Source organism: Mesoplodon bidens (genome assembly GCF_964165515.1).
Source record: "Mesoplodon bidens genome assembly, chromosome: 2".
NCBI lineage: Eukaryota > Metazoa > Chordata > Mammalia > Artiodactyla > Ziphiidae > Mesoplodon > Mesoplodon bidens.
In genome coordinates, this window is record NC_138177.1 from 124,625,700 (window position 1) to 124,648,315 (window position 22,616).

At 35.3% G+C, this 22,616-nt stretch overlaps 1 protein-coding gene across 1 annotated transcript in view; it reads left to right on the top strand.

Annotated features, from left to right (window-relative positions):
• NEGR1 (neuronal growth regulator 1) overlaps window positions 1-22,616 on the top strand; it is a 917,418-nt gene that overhangs the window by 736,447 nt on the left and 158,355 nt on the right. Inside the window, exon 6 of the mRNA XM_081225773.1 lies at window positions 1,965-2,116. Within this exon, the coding sequence (XP_081081899.1) occupies window positions 1,965-2,116 (152 nt within the window). The remainder of the gene's footprint in view (window positions 1-1,964; window positions 2,117-22,616) is intronic.

Sequence of the window (22,616 nt, forward strand, 5' to 3'; positions counted from 1 at the left end):
CCTCTGGAGAATGTAGTCATAGCAGAGACATGGGTAAATTGACTTAAGCCATAATGCTGAAGCTTGCAGGACAATGAAACTGTGAATTTTTATATGTAACATATACTAATTGGTTAAAAATAAATGTATTGATGTGATGCAGACAAATAGGCAATAACCATTATGGGATTTTAGCATAAATATTGATAGATTTGCAATATGAGACAGATGACTAAAATCTGTCATATCCTTGATATTTGATAACCTGTTTTCTTGTGTCAGAGTTGGAGGTCATTAGGTTTATTGCTCAAGTTAAAGTCTTTTAATATTTATTCAACTCAACATTTTATTAATCTGATTAAAGTTTGAGTTTTGGATAAGCCAAATTCAGCTATTACATGAAATATAAATAATTCCCAGATGATCAAGCATGGTTGCTTATTTTAATCTGCATTTAACTACAGTATATTTTATCTGAATTCAGATGCAAGTCATATAACATAATGCAAAGGAGTTCAACCTAAACTCTCAGGGGAACGCCATTTATTAGCATCTTCATGATTAAAGAAATATTTAGTACTAAGACTTGAACACATTAGAGAAGAAAAGCTAACTGCCATTTGAGCTATGAGCTTACATATCCCATATTGTGATCAGAACATTTCTTTCACAATAAACTTTGGGATTAGTTAGGGAGAAGTTATTATTTGGTTGGCATCTCATTATAGCAGAATTCATATTTAGAAGATAATTTTTTGACAGGGCCACTAAAGGGGACTTAACAATCCCTGTGTTGTGGGGATGTCACCCGAGCTCCATTGACCTATGAACTATGTATTATATACCCAAGATACCACTATTAAAGTGTTATGTAGAACTCAAGTATAAAATGAAGTATGTCCATATGGCCTTGCCTTTTGAGAAATTTAAAATGATTCAGTTTATTTAGGTAGTCTCATACATATGGAAGCTGCTAGAGAGAACAATGCAAGAATATGGTTTTGGTTTTATAAATTCTACAACAATTTGGAGAGCAACATGTAGAGCAAGAGGCAGAGACAGAGAGAGAGGAGAGTCATTTAAGGAGCAGTAGAGTAGGAGAGATAGGACATAGGTAAGACTTAAATGAGGAGGGAAGGATCTGGTTCTCAGAGATAAAAGGGAATGGTGGCCATTGGGGGAAGATTCAGGAAAAGTGTGAAGCAAAAGCGAGAATGTCAAGCATTGAAAACAGTAGAGCTATGCCAGCCTATCTGAGAGTAAGGGCCTCTGCTGGTAAGTCTGGAGAGAGAATGTTGTGTAGTCAGGGTGGAATCAGGTAAAACTGAATCCTATATGGAGGCCCAGAAAGGTTAAAGGACTTTCCAAAGGACATTAGTAAAGTGTGGCAAAGATAAGACTCAACTTTAAATACGATCCTCAGTATTATACTGCGGGCTTTTTCTAGGTTTAACAGCAAGTCATCTGTCTGGGTTATATCTACAAAGTAGTAGTAAGTGTTGACCCTGGACTCAGAACCATCCCACCACAGTTGTAGGATTAACTTTCATGAAAGTTACCTATTAATATCATCTGAAATGGCCTAGACATATTCTAGCCAACTTTTTAGAAATCATGATTTTGTGTTTTTAATGGAATCGTTATATTTAATTCCCTTTCTTTTCCTTGACTTTAACAGTTGAGATACCATTGCCATAGTGTGTTTAATTTTCTAAAATACAAGTCAATGTATGAATAGGACATGTGGCTATCTAAGTTTGGTTTGTTATATAGCACAAATAATCCCATGGGAACAGTCTACTGCTGTCATACAACCTCTCTTCCCCAATATCTACTACTGTAAGGAAATATAATTGCACTATTATCATGTTATATGCTAACAGCAGCATGGTCAAAACTGTCTATGTGTTGCCATGACAACCCCATCTAAGATAAAAATGGTATTCACAACACGTATTTACCTAGAGTTTATTTTTGTCCTTTAGGCTCTTCAGTGGCCAACAAGGAATTATTATTCAGAATTTTAGCACAAGATCCATTCTCACTGTTACCAATGTGACACAGGAGCACTTCGGCAACTATACTTGTGTGGCTGTCAACAAGCTAGGCACAACCAATGCGAGCCTGCCTCTCAACCGTAAGTAACACAGGGTTGCCAAAATGCTCCCAGGGCCTTTTGGCTCCTATTTATAGAGCTCAACCTGATGTGACATGTTCCTTATGCAATTTCCTTGCACAGGAAATTTGGCCCCAAAATAATCAGGGTATTGGAGAATTTTATAATCCCTATAGAATTCCATATGTGCTTAGAAAAATATCTTAGATCTAGAAAAAGGAAAAATTACATAAATAATAGGATCCACTAAAAATGTCTTCTGACTGAAGACAGTTGGTTTGGTGGAATTTATTTTTTGTTTTGTTTTGTTTTTAAAAATGTGTTATATTTCAGCATAGATTAATTTAGATTGAATTTACTCTTGGTTGGCTTTCTCTAGATATTTATATTGAGATAGTGAGAATTTCACATGCCATAAACAAACTAAAATAGTAAGTAAATGATCATGGACAAAATATTTTATCCATATAGTTAATGTTTTTACTCAAAAGTGTATTTTGAAATACAACTTAAGGTTTTACTAAAATAGGTACTTTATTTCTAATGCGTCTTAGTTCCGAAGGACTAGAAATGAAAAAAGAAGAGCAAACACAAGGATTAGTGGAAGGGAAAGAAATATATGTTAATGTTTTCTCCTACAATTAGTTTTAGTGCTTTTCAGAAGCTGAGTAACCAACAAATTGTTATAACCATTAAATATTCCTGATTTTGAAGTGGAGTGTTTCTCAAAATGTTCACAGAAAACTATAGAGAATACACTGTCTTTTCAGTTCCACAAAGTTATCTGAACCATATTGATCTTTGATAATTTATATTTTTATAGTAACCTGACATATGTATATTTATGTTATCATCCTGTGTTAGTAAGCTGTCTCTGAAAAATGCAAATACTGTGAGTTCATCAGAGACATGATCATTTCTATTCTGCAGAAATGGGGAATGGGATATGTAATATCCCTACTGTTTAAAAACATACTATAATAAGAAGTTCATGATTTATGAACTTTGAATTACCATGATTTAAGAAACTCTGTTATTAAATAAAATATATCAGTTGGTTGTTAATAGAAAATAATCATTTGAAAATGATTTGTGCTATATGTACTTTTAAAACATCACATCATTTATTATTCCAGCTTAATATTATGAAGTATTTCTTGGTATCCCTCACTCTGAAAGAAAAGCACTGCTTGCTGTGCAATAACCAAAGTATAATATACTTGCTTAAGTTTCTTCCATGAGGATTATTTATTTTGTGTAATTATGAATAATATCATTGAAAATATTATAGAGCAGTATGAATTCCAATTTAATGTAAATACTGATACTTCTTTTGGTATGTTATTAATATTTTAAATGTTTTAAATATTCAAGAACCTGAAGGAGTAAATTAATTAAACAAAATAAAGAAAAATTTAAGGCTTAATAACACATTAACTTTGGCTATTTAAATTTCTAAATCACACTCTGATTTTCAAAACCGAAGCATTAATGACTGTGACGAATTAGGAACAATTATCACTGATCTGTTTGCTTTACCCTGGCAACCTTAGTGCAGTCCTCTGGATATAATGCACTGCTGAAAAGGCTCCTAAATGTGGTATCTTCAGAATGGACTCTAATCGTCTTCCTTTGCCACTGGCTTTCTGTAGGTAGAAGTGCTAAGAATTACTAGCGCACTTTGATTAATTCATTAAGGAAGACATGCAAATCTTGTCTGTAATTTTGAACACAGCCCTGAACTTTGAAGAAATATCTGTATATTCAAAACTCTTGTATGACCTCACCTGAAACTCTTATTGCACTAAGCATTTCTATTTTTTACACTAATTACTTTTGTATAGTTTTTATCTCTCCACGAAATTATATTTGTTGAGAAGACAGTATCAATATCTGATTAATCATTTTATCTCCCATATCGCTATGCACAGTGTCTGCTATTTAACAGACAATTAGCAAATCTTTAGTGAATAAGTGAATTAGTTAAACATTGAATAAGTGATGGAATGTATCATGAATAAATGAATGAATGAACTGAGTTTTAGCTGTAGAATGTGTATTATAATCTCTAGCTATACAAGGCAATATCACAGTGATGACAACACTTATTGTGAGCTTACTATAGAATAGATCCTATTCTAATCTCTTCATATGGATTTGTTCCTTTAATACGCACACAATCCAAAAAGGTAAATTCTGTAATTCCCTTCTTACAGATGAGGAAAATAAGACGAAGAGAGTTAAAAGCTTGACCAAAGTCAAATGGTTAATAAGTGACAAAGCAAAAATCTGAATCCTGACAGTCTATGTTCAGAGCCTCAGCTTTTAATTTCTATGTTTCACTGTCTCTCACTATGATAAACATAAAACCATCAATGGAGATAAATTTTATCATTTGCAACATATTTTGGAAAGATATACCCCTACATGTAACATGTTTGCCCTTCTTAGGGTTTTTATGAACTTAAATAATTTAGGGTGCTATTCTTCAATAGATAAAAACTCTTTTTTAATAAATGCTTAGAAATAAACAACATACACCAGATATAAAATTTAAGTAATATGAAAGATGAATGGGATTAATGTTTGACTGAAAAATTATTAAAAATGAGACTCAGAGACATTTAAACACACATTTTTATGGGATTTTAAAACTCCTTGGAATGGTACAGTTATCCAACACAGACATTGTAAGTCTTCATTGAAATCTTCAGCTTTCTTAAAGTTCTTATGAAACTAGTTGGAGAGAGCAATGTGTCCCTTAATAAGAATTCCTGTCATATATTCACAAGGTCTGTGGATGGGAATGTCTTCAACCTCTAAACTGATCCAAAACTAGTGGCCAATCCTAAGCTGATCTAATATTAGCCAATGACCTGCTAAAGAATTTTTTTTAAATCTGTTATTGACTATCAGCCCTTCCTATAGTCAAGGGAGTGTGTAAAACTAACTCGCCCATCTTCTAATCTGGGAGAAAAGAGTTAGGCTCCAAAGAGTCTGCCACATGTGTCCATGATTATATGTGGAACATGCCATGAGTAAAAAAAAAAAAAAAAAATCATATTTTCATGATTTGTATCCATGAATAGTTAATATGCTCAAAGAGAAGGTAATCATAAATGTGAGTTTCCTAGTATAGTGCTTATACATAGCGAACACTCTATTGAGTGCTATCCACTGAGAATCAGGTCCCCATCCATAACTATTTAGGATAAATCCTGACTCTGTTACAATCTACTCCTGATTTGTAATAACCTACATTTTCCAGATCAACAAGAAAGTAAAAGGCAAGAAGTTGTAGTTTAGAGTCCTGCCATAACTAAGACCATCCAAAAAGGAATGTAGCACTTTTTGGTGTATAAATGTGTGTGTGTGTTTCACATAAAGGGAGACAAGCAGGTCATAATGTGAAACACAGTTCTACCACATATAGTTGTGAGATTTTGAGTAAGTTATCTAAATGCCAAAGCTTCAGTTACTTCACTTATAAAATCAGGGCAATAATAGCTCCCACCTACAGGATAAAAATTAAATGGAATGATGCATGTAAAGCACTTAACACTTAGCCTGGATCAAAGTAAGCATTGAATAAATGTTAGTCATTGTTATTATATCACATCCCCAAAGAACACTCAGTTCAGTTGTTTTCAAAAACTATATATAGATGGCTGAACTTATTTGATGACCGACTGTCCAATACTTTACTGAGGGTTTAGAAAGTAAGTTGTCATTGGCAAGCCAGGGAGAAGGCATGCAAATTTGATATAATGTCCCAACTCTAGCTCATAACTTAACCTCATCCCTTGCTCAGTGCATGAACCAGACTTTATGGCACTAATTCCAGGTTAAATATGATGTTCACAGCATAGAGGTTCAGACATCTAGGAGATTTAAAGAGTAAAGGCAGAAGTAAAATGACTGCACTATGAGGCTCTGATCATTTATTCAATAGCAATATTCATTCATCAAATATATATATTGACTGCCTACAATGTACAAAGCACTGTGCTAGATGTTGGAAAGAAAAGTATTCATAGAAAGGGAACTTCCTCAAAGAGTTCTCAAGTGAATGAGCTGAGATGTACAAGAAACAGATAACTGTAATGCAGTATAGTCAACAGTAGCATACAAGGGCAGAGAAGAGCCTCTTAATCCAGTTTGAGGGCCATGAAATGACTGTCATCTAGAGTAGGTATATCACCATATGAATTATAACTAAGCTACAACTCAAAATATTATTTTATCCATCATTGTCTTATTTTCAAAGGCAGAACTTTGCAGAGTACATTCAACAACAATCATGAGCACAATGTAGTGGCACAGATGAAAGAATGATATACTCAGTCTTAATGACTCAGGGCAAGCTATAGATGAGACCCTTGAAATAAGGATGTGATTGGGTTGAGCCTGGGTGTGGGAATGGGAGAGAGAAAAATACTCCTGTACGGAACAACTCATGTAAAGACATGGCAGTATGAAGCAATCTGATACATTTGAAGACATGGTAGTATTTTAATATGGTTAGAGTAAAATGTGGGAGAAGAGAATGTTAACAGATGAGGCTGGACAAGTTGGTGGACTTAAGACAGAAAGGACTGCAGATGAGTTTGGACTTTATCCTTCTGGTTTTGGAGAGCCACTGAAGCATTTTAATAAAGGAAGGACATAAACTGATTTAGTTTCTGAAACACTTTCTTAGGAAATGTGGAGGGCTAAACCAAGGTATTAGACTTATAAGAAGATAACTGCACAAAAAGAGTAACAGAGATGAGGGAGATAATTAGGACAGAGGAGTTAATGACCAAATCTGAAGAGAATGGGAAGGAAATTGTGGGAATTTAGATAACTCCAAAAGTTCAGTTTGGGTGACATTAACCAAGCTAGAACATAACAGGAGGATTAGCCATTTTATATTTGGGGAGAAGGTGGAGATTGAAAAAGAGAAATGTTTTTAACTTTAGACATACTCAGTTGGAGGCAATGTCCAATAGGTAGCTGTGCATTATAAAGTCCAGAATGGAGATATGATCTGGAAGCTCTCAGCATGGATGTGGTAGTTTCCACTCTGAGAGTAAATAAGATTTCTCATGAGGGCCACGTGGAGTGAAAAGATGAGCAAAGACTGAAATCCAAGTAAAATCAGCATTGAGAAGTGAGGAGAGAAAGAGAAGCATCCTGTAGAAGCATGTGGATTCGGGGTGGATGGAGATGCCAGAGGAGGATCAGTGCCATGGAAGCCATGGGAGTAGACCTGTCCGCAAGAGAGAGGGTCAGCAGTGTCCAATGCTACATCAGGCCAGAGAAAGTCTGAAAATCAGCCACTGTCTCTGACAATTGGCAGCTACTGGTGATCTTTGCCAAAGCAGTTTCTATAGAAAGCTGAGAGTAGAAGCCAGATTAAATTTAAATAAGTAGATTCAATTTAACAGGTTGATGAAGAAATAGAGACATGTGTACTAAATACTCTTTCTATAGGCTAGGCTCTGAAAGGAAGAACACAGACTCATGATCTGCCTTGATGCCTCATCAGCTGGCCTGATGTGGGCTTCTTTTTTGATGAATAGGCCTAATGGTCAGGTGCATATCAACAACTCCCTGACCTGCAAAGATGCAGCACCATAGTCTTTGGTGAACAATACTTCACATGCTTTTGCTTTTTTGCAAGCCTCCCTCATTCTAGTTTCTTAGCCTCCTTTCTCATGTCTTTCTCAGGTCCCAGAGAAGCAAGAAATAGCTTTGATTTAATATGAAGTCACCTTAAATTCTTTTGCCTTCTTTGGCCTATAGGCTTTAGACTGGAATTGTAAGAGGAGCTGTAATTCTAAGCAGAGATGTCAGTAATTTCATCAATAGAATTACTTCAGGTAGAGAGTATATACTTTTTCAAGTAAGGGGAAAGCAAAATTTATGGAAAAAAAAAAAAAACTATAGGAGAGCTAGTATACAATGAATCCCTCATCCTCTAGATTATGTGTCCAGAAATTTCTGAAGTATGTCTGCATTATAAAAAGTCTCTTTGTGAGAGAGAGGTAGAGACAGAGAGCGAGAGGGAGTGAGAAAGAGAAAATATTTTGCAGATCACTGTAGATCAGCCTCAGGGAACAATGCTTTAACAAACTTAATAATGGATGACAGCGTGTCAACTATTCATAGCAAAATTCCTTATTAAGTAAAAAATTTGGGATTCAGAATTATTGGGGATTTTATTATTATTTTTCAATCGTGTTTTTTGCTTCCTGAACATGAGCAACTGAAAGAGATGATTCCTCTAAGTCTTCTCCTTAAAGAATGTGAACTGAATAGTCCCATCCTGCCATCTATGGGTCCAGTTCATCAAATGTACATCATCATTTGATCAGTAATTTAGTAACCAGTAAAAGTCATTTTCATAAGTAAAACATGTATATGCTTTGTTTCCTACTTTCTCATTATAGGACACATATTATAAGGCTCAATCTAAAGGGAAATAAGGAAAGATCATTACTTCAGAAGAAAGAAATCTTAGAACTCTATATAAATAATATACTTAACATTTATATAGCTTTAATTTAATACAATCTTCTCAAAAGACCTAATATGAGAAAGTATTTGGAACAACTCAAGCTTTAATATTAACAAAATCCTTTCTTACAGTCTCAAATAGGTAACAATAATATTGCTACAACGAATGGTTGCCAAACCACTCTTTAATATGTTTCCTAAAGGTGGTGTCAAATATTTTGCTAGAACATAGGTCCTAATGATGCTACAGGGACTTCTTTTCTTGTGAGCGTGGGGTGTGTGTGTGCACACATATGCATGCATCTGCATTTATTCAAATAACAAAGTATTTATTTACCTCAGAAATATTACACATAAAATATTCAAAGGACTCACCAAAACTTTGTCTTTTCCCTCCGTTAGTAACGCTGTGGAGACAATAATGAAGTTCCACTTCTAAATGCTTTATACAATCAAGGGCTATTTAACTTTCTGGAAAATCTCCTCTCATTTTAGAGAATATTTCTTCCCAGTCTATTTAATTTGATGGACACCTCCTCTTTGAGATTAAAAAAAAAAAAAAAAAAAAGTCAGTAGCTCTTATCCAAAGGGAAAATGAGAAGGACTATCGGAGAAAGAATGTGTGTAGCATAACAGTTTTTCCCTGTTTAGATCTGACTGATGCAGGCAAACTTTATTTTTTGACTGATTTGTTGAATATGGAACCAGCTGTGCCCTTGCAAGTAATATTTCAGCTCTCTGCTTGCTTCAAATGTCCCCACATGCCACTAAGCAACTGCATGAGCTCTCTGTTACTTTTGCCTATTATAATGAACCCTGATTTCATGTGAAAGGTGATACCATGAATTTGAATGATTCATATTTTAGATTGAAATGGATCTCCCCTCCTGCAACTTAAAAGAGATAGGGTTTTCATTTTGGTTGAAAGAGGCAGCAATAAATTTAGACTCGATGATTATTAAAGACAGCATGCTTTGTGAGCCAACTTGCTTTATCCTCACAGCTTTATGATGTTAATGGAAACCCTCTCCTGGATGCTCTAACAGTAAATATTTGACAAAAATTAGGTTTACAGATACAGGTAGATTTTGATATAGCTAAATCGGCCTATCAGATGGCACTCTACTAAACTGAAATATACATGCACAGTCATAATCATCATACAAATAATGGATGTATACAAATTTGCTGAAATGAAGTTATGAGTACAGCCAGAGGAGATTTTTTACTCCCTGACCTCATACCTAGATCCTATGTGTATTCTCAAGAAGCTAGACACAAAATGGTCATTCATTGCCATACTTAAGAGATGATATCCAACAGTTTGAAGCCTTATAGGATATTTGGTCCTGTACAAAACATCCACAAAAAAATTGGTCTACACTAAAAGGTCCTTAAAATTTGGTCCTATTCAAAATGTCTATAAGTGTATTTGGTCCTTTCCAAATGTTATTGGATAGGACTAAATATCAAAGACCTTTTGGCATGTACCAATGTCTCATGGACATTTTGGACAAGATCAAAATCTGCTAAACAGTTGAAGCAGTTAGAATAACCTTTAAAACCTGTGGTATTCCAGTTCATCAAATGGCTGCTAGTGAGAACCAGAAACAGATGCTGACAGAGCTTTAGTTATCCGTGTCAAATGGCAAAACTCTGGAGCTAGAGTAGGTCTCAGGTATTACCTAGTCAAATGTTTTCAAACTTTTTAAAGCAATGCGTTCTTTTCTTTCCACAAATAAAACCTTATGCAAACCCTTAATATGCAACAAAGATAAAATCGGAGTTCATTTGGTTGATTTGGAGGTAAATCTGGAAAATCCAATCTTTTTCCTTTATATCACAATGCATAGTGATCTGGAGGCCTGTCCAGAAAATTAAGTTTGAAAACTTCCAGTCTAGATCAATCCTTTTACTTTGTAGATGAGGGGGACTGAGGCCCAAAGAAGGTGATTGAGAACCCAAAGTTGTACGTTACCACAGCAGATCTAGAGCTAGAACTTAGTTTTCCTGCTCTTATTCCAGTGTTCTTTCCACTCTCTAGGCCAACCACCAAAAGCTTTGGAATCAAACAGATCTGAGTTGAAACCACAATCCTGCATGCAAGATGTTAGACAGTTCTCTCAAACCCAATCTTAAAACCTCAGTTGTCTCACCTATAAAATAGGGAAAATAACTTATTCTTATAGGGTTGTTGTGATGATTAATTGGGATAGGATATGTAAAATGTTGTATAAAGCACCTAATCCAGAGAAAGTGCTCATTAAATGTTAGTTTGCTTTTCTGTCCTCTCTGTTACATGTAATCCAAATGTTGATGAGTAAACCAAAAGAGGATTGGAGCTATATAACCTCAATAACTCTGTAACTTGATCTCACTAGGTATCAGAGAACAGACTAGTTCTTGATTCCTTCATTAATGCACTTATGTATATTGCTGTGATATTGTCTTTTCTTATTAGAATTATTAATTGTCAGCCATGCACATAAGCATTCACTTGTAATGATGAAAAAAAAAGTAGTCAGGTTGATAGAGAGGGTTGTACAAAATTAATTACTCTACTGATGTGTTTCTCTCAGGTTAAGAGGCAATTTGACAGCTGCATCCTCAAGCTACTGAGATGGCATATACATTCATACAGCTGACAAGGGTCAGTAAATGCCAAAGGGAGAAGGGAGATTTGGTATTTGCTTTTGTCAGTGATCAGACTTGAAATGTATCAGGCTTGTGGAAATTTGGTACCAAAAAGATCAAAAGATGTTTCAAATTTAACCACAAAATTTTATTAGGAGCTCTAGCTTAAGAGTCAGACAATTTAGTTTCTAGCCCTTACTTGGAAGGGTTCTTAAGCAAAGCACTTAACTCACTGGACTCAGTTTCCTCATTTATAAAACTAGGAGAATAGAATATCTAATCTCCAAGTTTTCTTTCATCTGTAATGCTTTAAGATTCTAAGAAATCTATATATATATTTTAAAAGTAGTATTTATGTATGGATTGTTATTAAAAACAGTTACACATACTTCTTAACAAAGTAGAAATACTGACAATATTTTTCCCTTCTGTACATTTTTTGTCATTGAACTCGTAATTATTTTTTTATTGACAGAAAAAATTGTATTTTAATGTGTTTTTCTCTTTGGTGAGTTTCCACTGTTGACCTAATCATTTTGTCATCTCTACAAATAATTTTACTCTCCAGGGAAATTTCCTTTATGTTCACAGTTTCAATTCTGTTGGCCAATAACCTGTGAAAAGACACTAGAATAGACCTCCTTGTTTGCTATTTTATTTCACAAAGCTCTTAACACTATAACAACTTAGGCCAAAATGTGACGCTGTATATATGGGAGTTGTTGCTATTAAGACTTTGTAAAAATGAGAACATTCCAACATTTCCAGCCTAAAGAAAACATATTAGCAGCCTCTACCTTCTGCAGCTACTTCCCTAGTCTTTTCTCTGACAGAGCGTACTGGAGGTCCCGTGAGAGATTCCCCTCCTATTACTCCTAAGAAGTATCCTAGAGAATATTTACCCAGCATGCACTGTTTTCCCTGAAGCTGTGCCTAGATTTAAAGCCTGATCTAATGGTTTGAGCACATTACATGGTAGCTGTCTGAGCTGCTCTCCCACTTCCACTTCTGCACTGTGGTTTCTTTTTCTGAAAAATTTAAATGTGACCCCTAATATAAGATACAGGGTTATGTGTGAAGAAAATGATAATTATGAAGTGCCTAATGCTATTATTATTAAACTTACCATTTCTCCTCAGGCAATGTGAAGCATAATTAATAGAGTACATCACCAAAAAGAAAAGTGAAATTAGTTTTTTTTTTTTTTTTTTTTTTTTCTGTTTTGGTGTTCCAGATAACAGAAAAAAGGGGAAGAATTAATTGTGAAAGCAATGATATTTCAGTGGACCACCCTTTCTCTAAAGCACTGTAAATTCTGTTTTAATAGCCATAAAACTGCTTTGAAAGGGACTGAAAATCACATGTCCTCATTGAATGTGTCTATCCAGCATGGGCTAGATTTCCTTCCTTATAAATATAATTCAATTGGGATTTCTCTCCAGAGACAAAAATTAGGTGTCTGCCCAGTATATATTTAAGTAAGATTTGAATAAAGCAATCAAGACTTTCTGGTATGTAAATGTTATATCATCTATGGCATGGGCAGACATTTTCAATAGGTAGGATTTTTCCAACTTTATCCTTTAAAAAAAATAGAAAAGCTTTCTCTTTCGATAGTTTTAAGGCAAAGATGTAATTTGAGTTACCCAGCTCCAAAGTGTGGTACTAGATAATTGCATGCTCTTCAATTCCCTTTCTTTGATTTTTTTTAAATCAATCTAGTTAGTGCATATGTGGAGCAGCCTTATTAGTGAGGCAGATCATAATTCTTGTCAAAGAACTATTAGAGTCACCACTCAGTCCACTTAGAAGGAATCACAAGTTTTCTAAAATACTTCGTAAGCACGATGTAGCAACATATTTTCCTAAAACTGGCAGGATAATAGCCTATGTTTTAAGAATGAGCGGTCATACCTGCATACCTGCGGGGAAATTTATACTTTCTTAAAAAAAAATCATAACTTCTTGGGAGCACTGTAGTTTATGGTATAATAACATGCTTACCCAAACGTAGATAAGATCTATAATCAAACTATTTAACTGAGGAAACACATTTTTAGGAAGACTTGCATAAGCTGTGGATGCACAACAACTCTGCAGGCGTGACTCTACTGGAAAAAGATAAATTTGAAAGGGTTCATTTCTCTCACGCTAGCACATTGCCTGTTGGAGTCCATATTTGCCATCCTTTCTTACACCCATTTTGCTTCATACTTCAAACCACTGTATTTCCCCCACATGCCTCCTGCCAGCAGCACCTGAAAGAATGAATCTCATAAGCTGGAGTATTCTTAGACTGCCACCTATCATTATCATAATAATCTTCCATATATTATTTTTTCTTGTTAGCATGCTCCCTGATTCTTTCTCCCTCTTAGTCTTATATAAATTTTTAAAAAGATAAAATAAAATAAAATAAAATAATGACACATATTATTAGTGATAGGCCTCATCTGTTGTTTATTTTTTGCTTTCTGGATCATTCCCTCTTTTTTTGTTGTTGTTGTTTTGTTTTGCTTTTCTTTTTCTCTTTTTTTCTCTCATTGTTCCTCAACTCTGGGACTTAATCATCTCCAAAACAGATAGGTAGATAGATGCTTCTCCAACCAGGAATATAGGTTCGAGATAGAACCAAACAGCCTCTGAATAGACAAGCTCAAAATTGCTTTTGAAAGCTTCATCACTGAAAATGTAATCAAACTTAGCTTACCCCCAATTGATTTAAGTTGCAGCCTAAGGGTCAACCTTTGACCAGGGCAGCACTCACATTGCATCGATTTTGCCTGCAATCGAATTAGGCAATTCTCTACACTTTCAGCTCTAGCCCTGGAGTGCAAATGGCCAATTTGGGAGGCAACTTGGTTGTGCTTGAAATTTGCAGGAAGATTTTCTCATATGTTCCTGGGAAAAGGCAGGCGTACTTTAAAAAATATATTCTTAGTCACAGAATGGGCTGCCCAAAGGATATTTTATTTGTTTTTATGATGGTTTTGATTTGAGAAAACTTTGCTACTCCCAGAGAATCTCTACTAACTTTAAAAAGATGAGTTTGTGTACTAAACTCATCAGTATGTGTACTAAACTTTAAGGGAAATGAAAATTAATGAGGAAAAATAAGGCAATATAATATTCTGCTATTATGTTTTACAATTTTAGAAGTAAAAATTAAAAAACAAACATGTTTACTGTGATGGAAGCAAATGAACCTTCTTCATAAGATTGTATGCTGTGACAACACCTCCCCCTTTCCTTTCTGAAATATTTTATAAGATTGGAATTAAGAAACATTACAGATACTCTTCTAAGGCATAATGGACTTTTGTTATGCATTTTTATTTCTCATGTTTACCTCCTTGTACTGTACTGTATACTAATCATATATTATCTCCCCTATGCACAGAACTCATTTTAGTTTCACATAAACCTTACTGTCTTTATGTATTTATTTTACATATTTATAATTATGCAATAGATTCAATTTTTCACCTTGCAAAAACTTCCCCATATTTCTATTTAGGCTTATTAAATAATACTTTGGTGGCTTCACTATTTATGTATTTGGTGGTGTGTTGGTAACAGAAAAGAATATGTATCACAAAATTTACAAATAATAATAAAATATAGAATACACTTTATCATAAATTCCATATAACCAATTTCTTCTCATAGAATGCTGTCATTGATTTTTGCCAAAATCTTGTAACTGTAGCCGACCTATGGTTGCAATTTAACCATGATTTGACAAATGGAGTTGTATCCCTACTCTAAGTATTATTCTGACATGAGGATGGGTTGGTATTTATATTTATGATAAAGAGTAAGATGAAAGTAAATTTTTGCTGAAACAGATAATAGTTTTGGACTCGTGAAAGAAAATTCTCTTAATTTTTTGCACTATCCACAATGTAATGGCTAGACACAATATAATTTTATGTTTAATCTCCATTAACATTTCTCCATCATTTTCTTAAGTCTAGACAATCAAAAACAACAACAAAAAATAAATCAACCCCTAATTTGGAGCACTTGCCAATTTCCATGGTGTCAATATTCTCATTATGGAAGATTTTAAGCTACCAAGTGATGTTACTGAACAGAGAGTTGGGAAAATATGCACAGTATGACACCATTATATAATATTTTTACAATAGAGACATAATGGAAAAAAAAACTGAAGATCATAGATAATAATAAAAATGTAGTAACATACTTTTGAAATAATGAGTTTTGAGTAGTTATTACATCCGTTTTTAATATAATTTAATTTTAACAATGGCCATGTTTAAAAAACTGCTTGCAAAATTCCTTCAAATTTAACAATTGGCTCTCATGACCTGGTACAAGCCAGTTTCAGCATGCCACTATACCTGAGTAAATATAAAGGAAAATTTGGCTTCTTCATGTGCAAATGGCATGAGTCTAGGCAAATTACATAAGCTCGCTTATCTTCAATTTATCCTTGTAAAATGAAGTCAGTAATACCTTGCTCACGTGAAGGTGGAATTACTATCAGCCATCTATATCTATGGGTTCTATATCCACGGATTCAACCAACCATGAATCAAAAATTCATGTTGTTTTTTAAATTCCAGAAAGTTCCAAAAAAGCAAACCTTGAATTTGTCATGTGACCAGTAATAATTTACATAGCATTTACATTGTATTTGGTATTATAAGTAATCTAGAGATGATTTAAAGTATACATGTGTAGGTTATATGCAAGCACTGCACTATTTTATATAAGGGACTGGAGCATCTGTGGATTTTGGTATCGTGGGGAGTCCTGGATCCAATACCCCACAGATATCAAGGGACAACTGTATCTTATGTTAAACAAGATATATGTAAAGCACTTGGTCTATGGTAGGGATTCATACATTAGTTGTCTTTCCTTTCCCTCTTATATAACTTCAATCACCCTCATTATATCTATAATTTCCTTAACTTTATTGTCTCGTAGGGATGATTTGATTCGTATCTCCAAATCCATATAATGACCCTGATACAATGGGATTTTATTCTGTTTCTATGATAAGCTCATGTGTATCTGTATCCACACATGTAGCATTTCTCATTTACAATTGCTGAAACATAATGCATTTCCTCTTAAAACTGACTCTGTTACTATGCCTCATTCTCACCCCACACTAGTTTTTAAGCAACGTTTTAATCTAAAGTTGTGAGTTCTCGGGAAATGCTTATCTTGTAAACTTTTAATTGTCTGAAGCCAGAGAGAAAAATATAGTACCTAGTCATAAAAAGTTTTCAGTGTCTTGTATTAACATCACAGTAGGTTCCAGATCCAAAGTTCTCTCTCCTTATTTCTCCTCCAACCTGGCCAGAGTCAGGGGAGGAGGAATATATATTTTAAATTGCTTTGAAGTGGATGGAATCAGTTCCCTTCCATATCAGCACACCCCGCCCCCCAAAAGTCTTAAAATTGTTTTGTTTTCTCATTGTTACCTGTTTAAAGCAAGAAGACTGTAGTTTGTAGGCTGCTTACTTTGGGACATAAGATTAACCAGTAATGCCATAATTTTAAAACTTTAGTATTTATTCACTTATCAATCTATTGACCATCTAAATGCCTAGTCCCATGTTGTGTTGGGGATACAGAGGTGAGCTAATAAGACTCCTATTGATTTCTAACCTTTTGAAGACTGCTATTTTTGAAGGGGAAGCTGGGGACACAAGCAGCTACCACAGAATGCGGTCAATTTCTAGAGGTAAGTGAGAGAATGACAAAAATGAATGAATAAAAGAAATCCCATATGGCTGGAGCACAGAGGACAATTAAAGGAAAAGTAGACAGACATGAGGATGGAAAGAAAGGCAGATGCTAGCTTATGAATGGCCTTGTAAGCAAATGCTACCTTCTTTAGCATGTCATAGAAGTGTCATTGGCCAAAAACTTTTTTTCCATATACTACTGATAACCTTTAAAATGTGAGTGACAAAAAAGACAAATACTTATTACCGGATTATAGTGATATTTTGGTTCTTAAGATGTCTCACAATGTATGTGAAACAACCTCAGTTGCTAAGATAAAGACAACTTTTGGTCTGATCATTAATCCCTCTGCCACTATTGGCACTCTTCAGATACATACACTACTTATTTAGCACCTCCTCATATGTTTCTAGAAAATCATATATATTTGTGCCAATTTTACTTAAAGGAAGAGCAATTACTTCACTCCGTTGATCTATTATGCTGATCAAATAGTAAAATAATTAGTACTTAACCATTTAATGAGGTGTTTAAACTTCTTCTAATATATCCTTCCCTAACTTTTTTTTCTAGCACAGTTAATCTGTTCAATAATGCATACTATAATTGTTCAGTCTAATCTCTTTTTCCTTCCAATTATACAGGATGTTGCAAAAAAGCTCTCCAAAGATACTTTGGAGCAAAATCTTTATCACTGAATAATGCATTAAAGTTAAATACTCTCAGCCCTGAAGTAACCCACAGAGAACTTGCCTATATATGTTTATAACACCTTATCTTCTCATTATAGAATCACTTGACTAGTAATATCATGGTAACAGCTGATAGGTAAACACTAGAAGTTATTTTACAGCCCATAAAGATAGTTTTAGCAATTAAGTGACAGTCTGTTCTATCCAGTGAAATATCTGGCATAGTCTGTACTTTCCCCAGTCCCACAACAAAGAAGAGTTATGCTCTCTAGGAGAATCTGCCTTTGTTTTTTTATGTGTTTTGTTTGTTTTGCTTTAGTTTTTAATAAACTATATCTCTAGTCCCAGTTTACCATCTTGCAATTAGTTATGGTAGGAACCAGGTGAGAGTTGAGATAATTTAGCATAAATCCAGCCTCACTATTAATCAGCAAGTAAATATAAATGCCTATGTATACCACACTCTCTTAATGGCTGGAGGGTAAAGGTATGGAGAAAGAGAAGTGTTAGCACAGAAGTATAGCATTCTTCTGTTCAATGTGGCTGGTGTGAGATCAGACTTAGTATCTAGGCTCCCTTAGAGAATGAGGAAAGGCAAAATGTAATGCAGAGCTATATCTAGATAAGATAATCATGGCTTTGAGAGGGTGAGTATCAAAGCACTGGAAAAAAAAAAAAAAAAAAAAGCTCCAAGCAAGTATTCTGCTGATGGTGATTCAGAATCATTATCTTCAAATACAAAGGGCAACTTTATTATCTTTTGAGATTTACAATAGCTGAATTCAGTGTGAGATGGGCCCAACTTTTAACAATTTTAAAAGTGCTACATTATATTGTTGTTGTTACTGTTGTTATTGATAGACGAAAGTGCAGCAAAGTGAAAAGCTTAGACAGAGAACAATTTCAGGCTGGAAATTGGGCTAATTACCGCCTAGATGGAAAGCAAAAAATTTTTGGAACTTATTTAAATGTATGGAAATGATTCTTTTAACAATGCATGTGTGTTTGTGTGTGTGTATAAAGCTATACTAAAAATCACCTATTATTGATTTCATTTCTTCATGACCCGCAGTATGTGTATTGTTTATAACCTACCCATTCTAAAAGACCAACAGGCACACAGTCATTTAAGTACTTGTTTATGTTTGTCACTTCAAAGGAGCTTGGTTTTTCCTCCAGCATTGTTGATAGCTTAGCGATGGTTGCAGCCATGCCATAGGCTTCTTCATAGGTGATCCTTTAAAGCAATAAAATTCTGACACTTGTTATTTAAAATGGCCTTTGAAAATGAAATGTCTAAAACAAAGGTCTAGAAACAAAAGCAAATTATTTTATCTACATTCTACTTTACCCTAAAATTCTGTTGAACCAAAGTGCTTAGAGACCTTCCATCAGAAAGGCAGTATTTCAAAAACTAACTTATCATTTTTCATTCATTACTATTAAAATCCTGTGAGACTTGTAAAGAGCAAACACAAAATTTTTAAATCTGTAAGTAACTTGCTAGATAATTTTTCTAAAGCATCTGTGCTAGTTAAGATTAAGAACAGTTGTAAGTGATAAAATCCAAAATAATGACTTAAAACAAATGGTTTTCTTTCTCTTTCACATGCAAGCCTGTAATAGACAATCCAAGACTAGAATGGCATCATAATATCCAGGACATAGCCTCCTTGTGTGATTTTGTTCCACTTCATAGCACCCATGCCCAAGTTACTCGGTGGTCGGAGGTGTCCCCTCCAGTTCACAGCATCATGTCTGTACTTCAGGCTGTAGGAAAAATAAAGGAAAGGAGAAGGGCTCCCTCTTTTCTTTTACAAAACTTTCACAAATCTGTACACACTACTTACACTTTTTTTGCATGTAAAAGAGTTTATATTTTTACACTTTTAATAAAAAATATATATTTAAGGTATACAACATGATGATTTTGTATATATAGTGAAATGATTCCTACAGTCAATCTAATTATTATACCTTTTTCTCACATAGTTACCATTTGTTGGGTGTGGGAGGAGAGAACCTGAAATCTACTGTCATAGCAAATTTCCAGTATTCAAAATGAGATTATTAACTACAGTAATCATGCTGTACAGTAGATCTCTAGACATTCACCCTACATAGCTGCAACTTTGTACCCTTTGACCAGCATCTCCCTATTTCCCCCACCTCCCCACTCCTGGTAACCACCATTCTGATCTCTGCTTCTGTGTATTTGACTTTTTAGAATTCCACATATTGGTGAGATCATACATTTTTTTTTCTTTCTACCTGCTTATTTCACTTAGCATACTATTCTTGTTAGTGACAGCTGAATGCTCTGCCAAAAACTGTGGTTATTTTCTTATAGTTAAAGGATACCATGGATATTGAAGGACAACTAGCAGTCTTTACCACAATTGATCTCTTTGTGAACCAAATATCCAGGCAATCCCTTCTTCCTACATATAGAACATATCCACTCCTGTCAAAGGTAGAAGACCATAGTCTTCCATCATATGTTGACTCTAGCTGAGGTCCAGGGTATCTGGGTGATGCAGTCTCCTCTGTCAGCCTGAATGTGGTGTGGCCTGGTCAGCTCACCTTGAGATTAAAACAAATGTTTTCTGCTACACACAAGCCCAATATACTATGGTGGCATATAAACCAGAACTCTGTAATAGCACTCCCATTCTGAGATGGGGAGAAAGGGAAACCCACAGTAGCCACTTATCGATGGCAATGATAAGATCCTGCCAGTTTGAAGAACCCAGACTCCTTTTTCTAGCAGTATTATATGTTCCTCAGATAGATTACTGGGCAGCTACTCATTCTTGTTCTGGGAAGAACTCCCATGTCCCTTGTTCTCTGTGGCCCTTGTATCTTTCCTTTTGGAAATTCTTTCTTGGACACTAGGGTCCATGACTACACCTGAAGAAAGCATTAAGGGCTGAATAGCCTGTGTGGCCTACTTTGTGCTGATATAGATTGGGAATAGAGAAGTCTCTTTAATGGTTAACAACAACAATAGTAGACCAGGTTTGTGGTTTCTTTGACGAAACAATAAGCTCAAAAAATGAGTAGGCTTCCAGCCTAGTTAATTTTATCAGTTAGCAACCTTAGAAGAATGTTTCTCATAGAAAGAGTTTTGAATGCTGATGACTTCAATCTTTTACTTACTATGACCTTTGTTCTCTCTCAGTCTAACAGCAGATACATTAAGGAGATCTGAAATGGTGGGTTTGGTTGGAAAGGCAATACCCTTTGTCTTGTCTGTCTTCTCAAGGCTCACAGACTTCCCATGACAGAGCACTAGTCTTCTTTCATGTTAAGGCTGATGCTTTGCAGCTACTTCTTTACAGTTTTAATTGGAAATAGAAGCAATTGGCTTTTGCAGTGTTGCAAGATATAAGTTACCAGACTCTCCATCAATTTAGATTGTAGGGTACAGCTCGCTTCCCCCTTTAGCAGAGGTGCATTCCCCTCCAACTCTGTAGATCAGCTAGCACTATGCTGAATACAGGATTCTGAAAGTGGCATAATGCAGGCAACACACATTAGCCTTCTAAAGTCTCCTATTGCTGTCTATTCCTTGAAGATCACTATATCTGTGGGTTTAGTCTCAGAAGAATTTCATATTATATGTTGAACAAATAGTTGTTTTTCAAAAGAGGTCCTCATTCCAGAATACCTCCAAATGAATAGGGACCAGAAAATTATCAACATTCAGCTGAATCACAGATGATCAAAACAATTCATGTATTTTGAGTTCAATGAAAAATAATTACCTTCACCAAATAAGGCACCATGCATACATAGAACATAGGCACATACCTTAATGTAGAATTAGAGTGGGTAAGGAAAATAACTTAATAGGGTTTTCTAAGAAAAAGCCCTTTCTCAAGTCTTTGTGTCCAAAACAGAGCGTGCATTTATTGACATCACCACATTCAAAGAAATGGGCTGATTCTTACTAGGAAGATTGATCACGAAGAATTCTTATGACGTGGACCCTGTGCTGAGGAACTAATGATCTATAAACTCTCATTAACTACTTTATCCCTCTCCCCCCTCCCCTTATTTTATTCATGAAGAAATCATTCCAGAGAGGAGAGGTAATAGCTATTCAGTGGCATAACTAGTAACCGTAACTAGCTAATGGTAGAACTTGGATAAGAACTCAGTTCTCTTAGCACTTTGCTTTTGTAACAGTGCTAAAAAGGCCGAAGAAGTCTGTGTCAACAACTGTGAAGTGTCTGAGATTTTACTCTGCTTACAGGCTAATGTTAGCTTGCCCCAGTACCATGGATGCTGGCGGAAAACACAAGACTCCTGGGTCAGACAGTATTCCTTGCAGCAAAAACAATAGCCAGAGAGTCAGCATGTTTGCATTTGTTCCCTGAGCCTCAGATTCCCACAGGAGCAAAATGGATGACCTGCATGGATGCTAGCACATGCCGTAGTTCCTGTTAAAAGACAAGAATACTAAGCTCAGGAACCCAGTATTTTATGGCAACCAGTAAGCAAGCTTGCTAAGAATGAGGCATTACCTCATCCCACAAGAAGTGGCCTGAATAAAGAGCATTTACTCTTTATTCTTTACTGTGATCTCACAGTCTTGCCATTCTCAGCAAAACAAGTGGTAGTGGGAAATACACCTGAAGGAATGTCTCCCAATAACCTGTAGAGATAGAGAGACAAAAAGTTGGACTTATGGGCTTCCCTGGTGGCGCAGTGGTTGAGAGTCCGCCTGCCGATGCAGGGGTCACGGGTTCGTGTCCCGGTCCGGGAAGATCCCACATGCCGCGGAGCGGCTGGGCCCGTGAGCCACGGCCGCTGAGCCTGTGCATCCTGAGCCTGTGCTCCACAACAGGAGAGGCCACAACAGTGAGAGGCCCGCGTACCGCAAAAAAAAAAAAAGAAAAGATAAGGTGGACTTACCCTCAAAGCAGCACTTCTTAAATTGTATTATGCACACAGATATA